Source organism: Pollicipes pollicipes, unplaced genomic scaffold (assembly GCF_011947565.3).
Source record: "Pollicipes pollicipes isolate AB1234 unplaced genomic scaffold, Ppol_2.1 Scaffold_4881;HRSCAF=5763_pilon_pilon_pilon, whole genome shotgun sequence".
Classification (NCBI taxonomy): domain Eukaryota; kingdom Metazoa; phylum Arthropoda; class Thecostraca; order Pollicipedomorpha; family Pollicipedidae; genus Pollicipes; species Pollicipes pollicipes.
The window spans coordinates 56,931,334-56,944,533 of record NW_023596576.1 but is presented as its reverse complement, the minus strand read 5'-3'; the positions used below and the strand labels follow the sequence as shown (position 1 = coordinate 56,944,533).

General features: G+C 48.6%; 1 protein-coding gene across 4 annotated transcripts; it reads right to left on the bottom strand.

The window, feature by feature from the left end:
* Positions 1-4,758: 4,758 nt before the first annotated feature.
* Positions 4,759-8,502, bottom strand: LOC119101118 (putative palmitoyltransferase ZDHHC24). 4 transcript variants are annotated; one of them, XM_037224391.1, is made up of 4 exons: positions 8,428-8,502; positions 5,814-6,446; positions 5,548-5,672; positions 4,759-5,071 (listed from the first exon to the last, which is right to left on the bottom strand). In XM_037224391.1, the coding sequence occupies exons 2-4, from the start codon at positions 6,372-6,374 to the stop codon at positions 4,915-4,917; spliced, it is 843 nt and encodes a 280-aa protein (XP_037080286.1). In that variant the 5' UTR covers positions 6,375-6,446; positions 8,428-8,502; the 3' UTR covers positions 4,759-4,914. The 4 variants fall into 4 exon arrangements, with proteins under 4 accessions (XP_037080286.1, XP_037080285.1, XP_037080288.1 ...); XM_037224390.1 differs by having other exon boundaries at positions 8,354-8,441; XM_037224393.1 differs by lacking the exon at positions 8,428-8,502 and adding an exon at positions 8,304-8,402.
* Positions 8,503-13,200: the final 4,698 nt, after the last annotated feature.

Sequence of the window (13,200 nt, the reverse complement as noted above, 5' to 3'; positions counted from 1 at the left end):
AAGAGATAGGTTATCGACTATGGCGCAACGGTTGGTGAAGGTTGCATGGTGATCTGTACGATAGGCTTGGAGCATGGGGTTATCTGCAAATCTATTTTTCGTTTTTTTTGTTTTGTTTTAGTGACCCTTGACCTGACCCAAGGTCACCATATTCCGAGACTGAGAGGTCGTCAACCAAGCGGCATCGAATGACAAAGGTTTCGTGTTAATCGGTGCCACAGGCTTGGAGCATGGGGCTGTCAGCAGGTTTGGTCGGCCGTCTAGTCCCTCCCAGGAAAATGTTACCCTAAAGGCGATGCAAAAGTTGCATTCGATGTTACCTAAAGTGAGTAGCCTCGTTGTAACACTACACTCCTGGAGGTCATTTATAAGCGGTCTGGGGACAGAACCAGGTCATGTCCTCTCAATTACACGGCAGGGGCTCTCTGTGGGGCAATGTGTCTGGCGCTGTGGCGCCATGCGGGGCTTCATCAGTCATGTGTCACCAGTCGGGGACTGTTCCTGTGGTGGCATTACACCCAGCTGAACGTCGGTGTTTGGCAGCGGAGCGGCGGCGGACGTACAACGGGACCGCGTGGCACCTCTCTACTGATGTCAGATCATGCTGCAAATCATTTGTCGAGTGGGATTTCTGCTGCGTCAATGCAGCTGGCCTTCACCGAGCTCTAAGGCCTCCATACCTTGCTTAGCTGTGGGCAACGCTGGATTCTTTGGTGGACCCATCGTTTATCGCGAAAGTTTAAATACAGAATGTCATTTTATAGCCTGGCAATTACCTGCGGAATTCGGGTTAGGATTCCTTCCTCAAGCCGTTCCCTCCCATAAAGGGGCGCCGTCGCTTGGCTGTTGTGGCCGCCTGCACCGCAGCGTGCGTTTATTCCCTCGCGCGACCCAATATGCATCGCCGCCGTCAATGCACATTGGACAGCCCAGGAACGGTCGAGTGTGTCCGAGCAGGTTAAAGATAGGGCGCCCGACAAGGGCATAGGGCCCTGCATTCAAATAATAAATACCCACAACACGATGTGGAGGCCCCCGAACGTTTCACTTTTGACGTTTCGTTGAATTCGCGGGATAGTTTCACGTTCGCATATCGTTTTGTCTGAAGTGTTTCAAGCTTTCGCAGCGTTAATTACGCAAGGATCTTGACACGTTGCTGTGTGACAAACATTGCAGAACACACAAGGCTGAAAAAGGAGGGAAATGAAATGTATTTTTTTCACATTAGTGAACAGGGAGTCGAATGGGATTCTCCCGAGAGGCAGGCTACTTCAAATCAAAATTCTGATCTATTTAGAAATGTTTTGAAGAACTAGTAGCACAGCTTATATCGTACACGTCTGATGTAACAATAAGTGAAAAGTACAAAAAGATGGGATGCGTCTTTTAATGGATGGTGCCCGGCGAGAACAAAGCGGCATCCATTCAAATAAGAAGTACACAAGACACATTGTGGAGGGGCCCCGAACGATCGAGTGTGCCCAATCAGGTTAACAGATAGGGCCCCTGACGAGAGCGTGTGGCCTTCCACTCAAATAGGAAGTACTTAAGACCCAACGCCGAGGGCCCCAAACGATCGAGTGTGCCCGATCAGATAAACAGATAGGGCCCCCGACAAGAGCAAAGGGCGCTCCATTCAAATAACAGGTACAACACCATGTGGAGAGCCCCCGAACGATCGAGTGAGACAGGGAGGGTTAACAGATAGGGCCCTAGACCAATGCAGAGGGTCCATGAGCATGGTGTGAGCGTGTCGGTAGGTTAACTGAGACCAATGTGAAGGGCCCCTGAACAGCCGAGAACACACCGGCAGGTCGGCACATGGGGCCCTCGGCTGTAGCGCAGAGCCTTTCGGGCGAATGCAAAAAATCAGTGCAAGGCCCACAGATCGACAAGAGCGCCCCAGCACGCGAGCAGGACGGCATCAGCAACAGCATAGGCACTCCGAGAAAATGACGAGAAATCAGGGGCAACGCAGAATGCTCCTTAACGACCGGATTCACGCTGCCAGTAGACATGTAGGTTCCCTGGAATCAGCGTTGGGCCTCTTGATAGCGCGATGAGCCTTAAAACCTCCCATTCACCGCATTTTCAATCAGTAAAAAATGTCTGTTTGTGGGCCCTTCGCTTTCGCTCGCGACTATTCTTGATTGCCTGGAAGCCCAAGCAAAATATCGTTGTGTTAAGTGTTAAGAAACCGCACGTTTTCGGCTGTCAAAGGACCCCTTCGGGTCTATAGGTGCCCTCGGGCCCCAAGGCGGAGCGGGCTTTAGCCCCGTGTTCCTCCTCTGGATCCGTTCCTCGGGGGTGGTGATGTGTTGTCCGACATCAACTGAAGTGCGCACGTTTCATCGATTTCATTTTAGTGCGTTGAGATTGAGAACGTGAGTGCCAACGGGTTGTGACAGCCACATATATGTTGCGGACACTCTATTCGTGTGAAATATTCATAAACACGTAACAATCGCCTGAGCACATACGGTGAACTATGCGCAGATTACAATTCTCAGTATGTTGGGGGAGGAGGCGGGGGTGCAAGTGCACCCCTTCAGCTTCACAAAACAGGTGCGTTTATGAGAAACTGATTCAAACTGTAAGGTGTTCACACGTGATTGGTGTGGGTACACACGAGCTTTAAGAACAGGTCGTAAAGGCAGATCTGAAAATATGCATATATATATATATATATATATATATATATATATATATATATATAGGATATGCACACAAACAGAAAATCAGAACTGAAGTGGACGAGATCCGAGAAAAAATCGCCTCAGTCCCTTTATGGTGACTTCAAAGACGCTCATCATCCGAATCATTTCGAGAAATCGATACCCATAATACCCTTTACTGGTGGGCCGGCCGAACCCAGCATTTTTTTCGGGGGGGGGGGGGCTGTGTTAGCGTCGGCACGTTTGATGCATTAGTCGACGTCGCAAAGCGGGTGCCATTCGGGCAAGGAATGTGGCGACGCTCCACTCTTGGTTGCCTCAGACCGCAGATTCACCAAATAAATTATGGGTAGAATAGAATTTATGTACAGAAAGGAACTCATTGTTCGTCCTTAAGTTGCGTGTCTGTGCACTCTGATCAGCAGTGCTTACAATACATCACCAGACAAGTAATGGTACACATCGTCTACAGTTTGTGAACAGGCAAGAACTGGACACGCATAAAAACACGTTGTTTGTTTCCCCGGCACGACATTGCAAGCCGCCCACCAAAGCTCAGCTGGAACTGTAGCTGGACGAAGCAGACTACAACCGTCGAAACGGCTCACGGAGCACGAATCAGTGTTCACACAATGCAAGACTGTTCGCTCTTCTGTCGACTTGCCCCAGTCCGCGGTTGATCCAGAAAATGTCCATCTCAGAAAGTGCCGATCGAACTGGCCATAACATATCCGTTTGACGTGAAGAACACTCAGATGTGGCATAGAAAATGCAAACCGAATGCTTGCACAAATCACATAGAACAGCACAGTTCAACACGCAAGAAAACGGCGGGAGTGAACCAGCCGCAAAAGAAAACCACAAACGCCGAATGCATTGTTGCTTACGCAGAGACCCAAACGCAAATGACGTTCAGAACAGCCAAATCAGCATCTGATATGAACAACGGACGAACATCCACGACACGTCTATGAGTACCGAACGGACATCATAGCTCAGTCACCGCCGAGGTGCTCTGGCCCCCTCACGATCACAAGCAAATGACCAGTTCAAAGAAAGCACACAAGCGCCCACCCATCAGGGGAGAGCGATCACAGTGTTTTACTATGGCCTACGTGAACGATTCACAATCGAACGCCCTATGAAGCGGATTACAGCGATCATCACACGCCCCTGCGAAGTTCATGAGGATTGAGTTGAAGCCTCCATTAGCGCATGACAATACCAGAAGTGCGCCCGCCATCGGTAGCCAGCTCGGTACACCGCGGTCTTCCACAAGAGATGTGCGCACGAGACGCGCGCTCTTGGTGTTACGTGGATATGTACCGTCGCATGGGCCCTTGTTCAGAAATCTTCCACCGTAAGGGACCCTCACCCCGTCTTAGCGAGAATTAGCCGCGACGCCCCGTCGCTTGACGCTCGTTGTTGCTGAGTCTTTCTTTCCACTTTCGTGCAGAACGAACTATGTGTCACCAAGTGGTCAACACCTACGCACAGCCACCGCCTCGACCCACAGCGTCATTACCCTTCCCTCTGTCGCTGACTCCCTGCAAATGATTCTACCATGACCATTCACACGCGGTCTAATGTTCCCGCAAAGTTCTCGTCCGACCCCTCACCCCACCGTGAGTCATCCCCTGGGGCGCCCGTCGCGGTAGACGGTGCAGGCTCCTTTCCAACATGCCTGCCTAAGGCATGTACTCACCAAGCAACCTTTTCGAAACGGGTCTCTTCTTTGAGCGTCCAATCGTAATACTAAAGCCTTCTTCTCCATTCAGAACTTAAAAAACGCCCTAGCAAGTCCACTTGGACAAAATGAAGATCGGGTGACTACTTTCACCACGGACTGCCGTGTTTTCTGCGTCACGCAGAAGGTACGGTACGTGCTATCGAGCGCCAATCTGCCCCGGATGCCGGTCACCAGCCGAGCCGCGGACGGGCCAGGTCACCAGCCGAGCCGCGGATGGGCCGGTCACCAGCCGAGCCACGGACGGACCAGTCACCAGCCGAGCCGCGGATGGGCCGGTAACCAGCAGAGCCGCAGACGGGCCGGTCACCAGCCGAGCCGCGGACGGACCAGTCACCAGCCGAGCCGCGGACGGACCAGTCACCAGCCGAGCCGCAGACGGGCCGGTCACCAGCCGAGCCGCAGACGGGCCGGTCACCAGCCGAGCCGCGGATGGGCCGGTCACCAGCCGAGCCCAGCCGATCCGCGGACGGGTCGGTCACCGGCGGGTCATCACCGCTGCTTGGCCCCCTCCAGCCGCCACTGTTCGGTCGTGTGGAAGCTGATGCCGTCCGATGGCAGCGGCGAGTGCACGGTCGGCGACAGCCAGGCTACCCGCCAGCGCGTGCCGAACACCTGTCGCAGGTTGTCGCGCCAGCCAAGGTTGTATCTGTCGGCAAAACACACCGGGGCTGGCGAAAAACGCACCACGTTCCGAACACGGGGAAGACAAGAAGTGGCATTTGCGGTAGCTGGCACCAACGTTAAGTGGCTAATGTCGAGTCACCTGGTTTGCCACCACCACCATTCAGACCACAGTGATGGTAAATATATCGAGTGGCCACGGCAACTACGTCCCGCGTCAGCGTACCTGTACCTGTAACTGTCCCGCGTCCCGCGTAACTGTACATTCTTTTTTTCTCAATCATAATTTCTGGCCATGTACAACATGAGCGCGGCAGCATCTGACGTTATCTTCACGCCAAACACAGAATCATAAATAGCTGCTTTAGGAGGGATTTTGAATGCCAAAGAACACAATACAACACGTGGTGGTCACACAATTTCGGCAGGTTCTGGAACGGCATACAAGTCGCCACCGCCAGCCTGCCATTCCAATTAAAACGTTCTGGCACGTGCGCTTACTTGAACTGGCGGTGGGCCTTCTCGTAGTTGGTGGCACCCTTCACGGCGCCCTCCCCGTGGTACAGCAGCATGGCGAACACGAACAAGAATCCCACCAGATCCAGCGTGAAGAGAAAGGCATACAGCTGGAACCAATCATCTCTCATCATCCAACACACAGCATTTTGCAACTGTTAGGACGGATCACAAAAAGCATGAGCACACACGACGCACTACGCATGGCAGCCGTGCTCCCAACGTCATCACACGTAAGTCCTGCTGCTTACCTGCTTGACAGAGACGTCAATGCCGAACACCAGCATGGCGGTGGGCATGACCAGCTGCAGCAGTGACAGCAGATGGAAGCCGCCAACCACCTTCACGATGAAGATGCTGTTGAGCACCGTGGCGTACAGCGCGCCCAGCGCCAGGTACGCCAGGAACAGCAGGAAGTAGCGCATGTTGAAGTGGCCGACGCAGTAGCCGGTAAACATGCAGTGGTGGTCACGCTTGAGGATGCAGGCGTTGCAGGTGGGGCAGTGCCAGGAGCGCGGAGGTGCCGTGGCCTCGCACGCCGAACAGAAGCGCCACTCGGGCTTCAGGCTGGCCGGCAGCAGCAGGCCGTGCGTCGACGTGTCCACACGCATGGCGGCGAAGATGTTGCCGAGGATGTTGTAGACGATGAAGACGCCCAGGGCCGCCTGGACCCAGTAGAGCGGGCCGTCCGACAGAGAGGGCAGCACCAGCGCCACCTCGCAGACGAACGTGATGCCGATCGCCGCCAGGAGGAAGAGCGTGGCGCACAGATCCATGCACGCCCGCGGCAGGAAGTTGGCTCGGTACCGCATCGTGCCAGCGGCGATGAGTTACGGTCACACGGGTGTAGCGATCAGCAGTACTGGCACCCGGGACTTCTAGAACTGAGAACACAAAAAGGTTAGAAGGTGCTTGCACTCACCACTTACACCACGTGCTCAGTTGCCCGTATCATGCAGTCACTTCTTGCATCTCAAGATGGTAATGCTTGGGTCAGGAGGGATGCCATCACTGCCACCGATGCCAGCGACGTCAGCTGTTGCACCCACACATATGTTGTGTTTGTTGTTGGAAGCACTTTGCAGCAGCCCATGACAGTCAAATGGGAAAAAATACAAAGCCTTCTACATTAAAGTCATGTGTTCCAGGGCATAATTGCCTAAGGCAGACTCCCCAAAATGGTGACAAAGAAAACAAAAGGTTATGGTAACTTCATATTATCTATAAACTACAGGACTAGTCAGTTAAGCAACCCATAAGACTTTTTGTTGATCACAATGGCATATGGTTACTGACCTCCCCCCCCCCAAAGGTTTCAAAGGGTAATGCTAAGCTCTGCCAGTTCTGGGGATGGGGGGGGGGGGCAGCTGGCCATCAGTCGGGTAGCTCCCTGCACCTACATCCTTGGGAATAATACAATGTTGTGGGTATGTGTTATGTTAGCCTTTCTGCAGCCTTAATGCTATAAGCTGCTAGAGTGCATCCAAAACCCATTATTAATTTGGATGCCCCATGGCAATAATAATGCTCCAATCTCAATAAAAACTTAGCCTCATAACACTTGTAAGTACACATAAGTACACATAGATAATATAGATAAGTACACATAATTACATGTAGATAAGTACACATATCTGATCAAAATGATTAGGTCATAAATTGCTTTCATCCATCAAACCACTCAGCAAAGAATAATGGTTACAGTTGATTGACATATTTTTACAACAATGTGAAGCAAAATCATTCAAGTAAAATTATATGTACATGTAAGTCATCAGAATAAATCATGACTGTGCATATGGGCATACATGTGTCACTGAGATTTCATTGGAGAATCAGGATTTGGGGCAAAATGAAACCTATGGGAGACAAACTTTAAAGAACAAATATTTTGAATAGGGAAAATATTTAAAAATGGGCATTCCACACACAAGATTAGAAGACAAAATCTCATCTTGTGAACACTGAAAACACATTTGCTTCCCACTTCCCTCTCCCCCCCCCCCCCCCCCCCCCCCCCCAGTCAAAATGACTGCAAATATGACTTTGGATATGTTTATAAGCTTTGTACTGATATGAGGGAGTGATGTGAACTTACATCTGCATGGTCAACAAATTAGATGCATTAGTCCTAGAAAAAGTAAACCCATTATATATATATATATATATATATATTTATATATGATTTAAACTAACTGAAAATGCTGTTGTTGATTGGAGTTTTAGGGTGCACCAACTACCGTGGTCATTTAACACCCATGGTGAAATATAAGGTTAACAGCTGTTGCACTTCAACAAATTCCCTAAAGCTTTCAAACTACATGAGCAGTGTTGGAATACTTGATGTTTCCTGGTAAAACATATGCCAGATTTTGTTCACCAGGATTGTGATTAGGTAAAATGAAATACTTTGTACTCCATAATGCAACAAGAACAGCTTTTGGAAAAACTAATTTTACCTGTGTCAGGACAAAATAAAACATGAAGGTGCAACTACCTGAGACTTGCTGCTTCCATCAGGGGCCATGCATTGATATCTGCAAGAGCACAAATCTTGCACCCACCACACCAAGATACCCAATAGCAAGCAGCCTGTGTTGCCACCTAGGTATATGATAAGCCATGTATGGAAATGTGCAAAATAAAGTGTGAATGTTGAATGGAATCGCCTTTGAACAATACCGGAAAATGAGAAACGAGTATCAGAACCGCACTGGTCTGTAGATTAGCAAATTTCTCACTTCCTATGTCCTACGCAGACCAACTCAAACTTGAATATGACTTAACCTACCATTAAAGAGGAACCGCAATAATTGCCAACGTTGCAACGAACATTCATCGAAAACCGCACCCCCAGTCACGTACCCCAGACCCCCTCCTGACCACGCGCTACCACTATGTCATGGCAATGCGAATAAAAGAATCACTCGCAATTCAGCGTCGGAAACGTCTCAACTATTCAGCGGCTTGCACCTGCCTCCCAGCTAAGGTTGGAGGTTGAACATAGCAAAACTCTCCAATTGTTTTCAATGATTCGCGTCTCGTGACTGATTTGTCAAGAGCATAAATATTCTGCTCGCGCTCATGCCTTGAACAGATTTGTACACATTTGGAGGGAGCTGTATACAGATGGACATCACGATTGTGAAGGATTTATTTGTACTCATCAACCGCCATGTGATTGGATTTCTGGCCACTTCCTGGTATCAAGAGTACAAAAATGTTACGGCAGCTGTGGATTAGAGCCAAGCTAAATTTGTCACTTAAGGGTGCGAAATTAAAGCTGGTAATTCAGGCTTTACAAAAATACCCCTTTAAGTCGAAAAACAATGCTATAAATAGCCAAAAAACTGTTCGGAGACAGCCATCTCACTACGGCAAAAACACCAGGACACCGGAGTAACATGAGCCCATAAGTTTGGCCCGGTAAATTAAGGAGAAGGGTTTATTGGGACAAAAACATTAATCAATTGCAACCTTAATTATCATATTTTGCAATGATATTGGTTAAAGCGCATCAAAATCCATTAATACATTGCATTATCCGTCCGAGCCCGCGGAATGACTGACTGATCCCTTGTGGCCGGCCTGCACGGGTCTGTCAGGCATTGTACTTGCGCTGGCTCGGTAAATTGGTTGAGTGCTGCCTGTCTCTGTAGTTCGGGTGGGACGTGCAGGACCTCGTGTGTTGACCGGGAGTGGGAAGATGGAAGGCATGCGTGTCCAGCTGTTTTTAAAACCAGTTAGCTGGTGGAGCATGAGTAGTGTGACCGTGGTGGAGCGTGACCAGCGTGATCGTGGTGGAGCATGAGTAGGTGGCCGTCTGCAGCATGTTCATTTGCATTTGTTTGTGTTCCATTTTTGCCTGGCTGTACATATCGTACCCATCCCCATGTTGGAGGGTGTACAAGCCCGGTGTGTAGCCACCCTCCATTTTAGAGAGTGTATGAGCCCGATGCGTAATTACCCTCCGCTTTGGAGAGTGTATACACAGAGCCTTCCATAATTGCAAACCAATGTATATGCACATGTGTTTCATAGTACAGGGTATGAGACGTTGTTGTTTTAGTGCGCCATATTTAATACCGATGTTTCCTTCCATTTAACGTACTTTTACATGAAACGCTGCATATAAAAAGTGGCACTTTTGTTGAGTGCCACTCATTGTACTAAAATCAAGCTGTAATGAGCCAGAGCACTCGGAAAATTTTGTACTCCACTATAAAAAATTGCACTTTGCTACCAGGATTTTTTTGGAATTTCCAAAGCTGAGAGACAGGTAAAATGGTTTTAAGGTCTAGGTAATTTATTATTATCCGATGGCAAAACAATGCTTCAAGTTTGCCGCACTGGGGTACAATGCCGGTTGTTTAGACCCTACTTAATACCAGGATATGTTGCCCCTTACCAACCTAGTGTGGAAAAACATCTTTAAAAAATTGATGCCACTGCTCTACTTTGTCCAAATCAGCATAGCGGAATATCTTGTCATTTTCTCTGCTTATTTTAACAACCCTTACTTCGCGAAATCTAGTACCTTCTACCGCCAGCACCGCATTTCACAGGCGATCCTATCATTTGATTCAAGGCATGCCGTAACACTGGCCTCGCCGGAGCCGGCCTCGCACCTCCTAAAATCACCTGAATCACTTGATTGTAACATGACAACCGTATATTATGAATATCAGTGAATGCATCAGGCATTTTTGGATATCTTCAGCCCATTAATCTAAGTTTGAATCCAATACAATAACAATAAATAAAATTTTTCCTGACGTCCTTTACCAGAGCGGTTGGCATCAACTGCTGGCGTAATACTATCCCAGACGGGATCGCGCTGGACCAGTCCAGACCGGTTGACATCAACCGCTGGCGTAATACCATCCCAGACGGGATCGCGCTGGACCAGACCAGACCGGGCCAAACGGCACGGTGCGAGATCTGATGGGACCAGATGGCGCTTGACGGAACCAGACTTCCAGACGGGAAGTCTGGTTCCGTCTGGAGGGAAGACGGGTAGCCAGAGCCTTTCTAAGAGGAACACAGGGTTGACAAAAGGTGGTGGTTCATGGTGATCCCCCACAAAAAACATCCCCGGATATAGTTACTTGTTAACAAGGGACACGGTTTTCTTCGCTTCATTGCTATTTTTACGTTGTAACTAGAACGGAAGCCAGAAGTTACCGTGACATCAATTCTGTTTACATTTTTAACACGCGCCCGGGTGGCCGACTAGATACCATTCGCTCTGGTGAGGGGTCAATTTGAACACCCCTCCCCCTGAGATCTCGAGAACTAAGAGGGCTAGAGACACCAAATTTGTAGAGTGTGTTGACCTATACATTAGCTCACTAAGATCAAAGTTTGAGGTTCCTAGGTCATGATTTTTGGGTCAAATAAGGTCAAACAAGGTCAAATTCCAGGTTAGTCTATAAGAGCCCCCAGAACCTAGATAAATATTTCTAAACAAAACGTCACATGTTCGGTTAAGGTTAGGGACCTTGTTTCACCTTTTGAAGGTCATGGTGACCAAAATCACACAACACTGCTCTGAGTCTTGCATTTGATTAAGCGAGAAAGATAACGCTAGGCGGTACGTTTCTAAAAACAAAATGTTGATCCAGAACATTTTACGTCAATGACCTATGCTGACCCCTGAGAAATCCATGGAAGATGTGTAATACGCTTCCTGCTATCAATAAACTCGGAATGAGCACCCGGAACTATCCCATACAACAAGTCTTAGGATAATGAAACAGGTTGAACCTTTAGTCTTGGTCCGACCTTTGCACCTGGCCTTAAGTCAACTTAATTTGCTCATTCAATGTTTGTGTTGCCTAGGAAAGCATCTAAGAGATGATTGCCTTCTTCTAGCACTCCATTGGTGCATCAGATGGAAAGATTCCCCAGAAGCTGACTTCGCTGAAATCATGGCCTGACTTTGACCCGTCATAGGTCAGTGACCTTACAAAGTAACTTTAAATTTTGCATGCCAGGCTATCTGATATTCAGTTGTCTACAGCCATGCAAAACATGGCGCAGCTGTACTGCACCGTTCGGAAACTATTCTGGAAAAACCTTCTGGGGGCGAGTCAACTTGACCCCCCAACCCGAGCGCGTGTTAAGGTCAATAAGCTGCAGAAATAGTGCGTTTAACGATCGCATGGAATAAATTACCGGTGTTCTTAATTTGTAATGGATTAGTAGACTCATTTTAAACCGATAGAATTCAGAAGCTTTTTCATAATGTTTTATCTGCGTTTTACAGACGTTGAGGACATCGCGAAGGTAGGTTGTAGATCAATATGCGTGATCGAAATTTCATGGTGAAAATTTTGATTGTAGGCCGAGTGGTCAACAATGTGTATTAACATCGCCAAACCTCATTTGTCTGGATATTTTTTTTAAAAAATTCAGTCAGAATTGATTATTGATACGATTTATACCACGTGGTTTATAACATGCGCGCTCGCAAATCCTGGCGACAAAAACTTCGACACCATTCGTTGCAGTCTCCATAGCTCGCGGAGCGCCAGCTCAGTAGTTAATTTTTCGTCATGGCCCACCGGTGGACGAAAATGATGACGGTTATGAAAAATTGGTCTTTAAACATTTGAATCGGTTAGTAATAAAAGCTATGTGGCATGATTTTGAGCATGCGTACTCGCAAAGCTTAATTCAAAAACCTCCACGCCAGGCGTTGCAGTCTCTGTAGGCCGCGCATCATTGGCTCAGGACCTAATGTTGAGCCGTGGCCAGCGGGTGAACGAAAATAATGACGGTTCTGAAAAATACTTTTGAACGCCTCAGGACATCAAATCTTACATCTACAAGGCAGTCTGGGTGCATATTTCACGCGTGCAATTTTTAGACTGATGATGAGAACGGATTGACCCTTAAAGCACCGCGAAGTGATGTTGGAATATGGTGGTGGAATTGGAAGAGTGAAGGTAGGTTCTCTGTGTTTAGTGTTTCTGTAACTATTTATCTGCACAGAAGACAGATTAACAAGGCGCTCGCTGTCTGGTGCCACTTGCAGTGGCCGACGCCGTTCGTTTTTTCGGAAGCTGCAACCCAGGCCATCGCTGCCGTTGCTCTCGAGGTTGCTGGCGGACATGTTCAAACATTTTGATGATTTTTTTTTCACTAATCCATTCTGAAAATATGAGTGTTCGTAGGCAAACATGGGATGACCTTGTTCGTTTTTTTATTCATTTGGACCCTTTGGCGTCGGCCTGCGGCTGACACTAAGTGATGGCCAATAAGCAAACGAAAAAGATGACGCATATTGAGGAAGATGGCTGGCGACCTAGGTAAATCGGTATGTATGCTCAAATGTGGCCCAAAAGTAGGCTAAACACAGCCTTAATCTGAAAAGTGGGTGCCAGTTAACACCGCTGGCTCCTCACCTTGAAAAGTGGGGGGCCATGGCCCCCCTGCCCCCATCCCCCCCCCCCCCTCCTGTTCCTACGCCCATGGATGTATCTCTCGAAGGGCCTCCGTGTCGACCAGGGGATCCTGCCCCATATCGTCCGAATGGGTGCCGGAGGACGCCCTGCAATAGGACGAAATGACTTTTCACCTCTTTATGGGGCACAGGAATATGCACTTGGTGTTCTACTCAAGAGAGGTATTTCA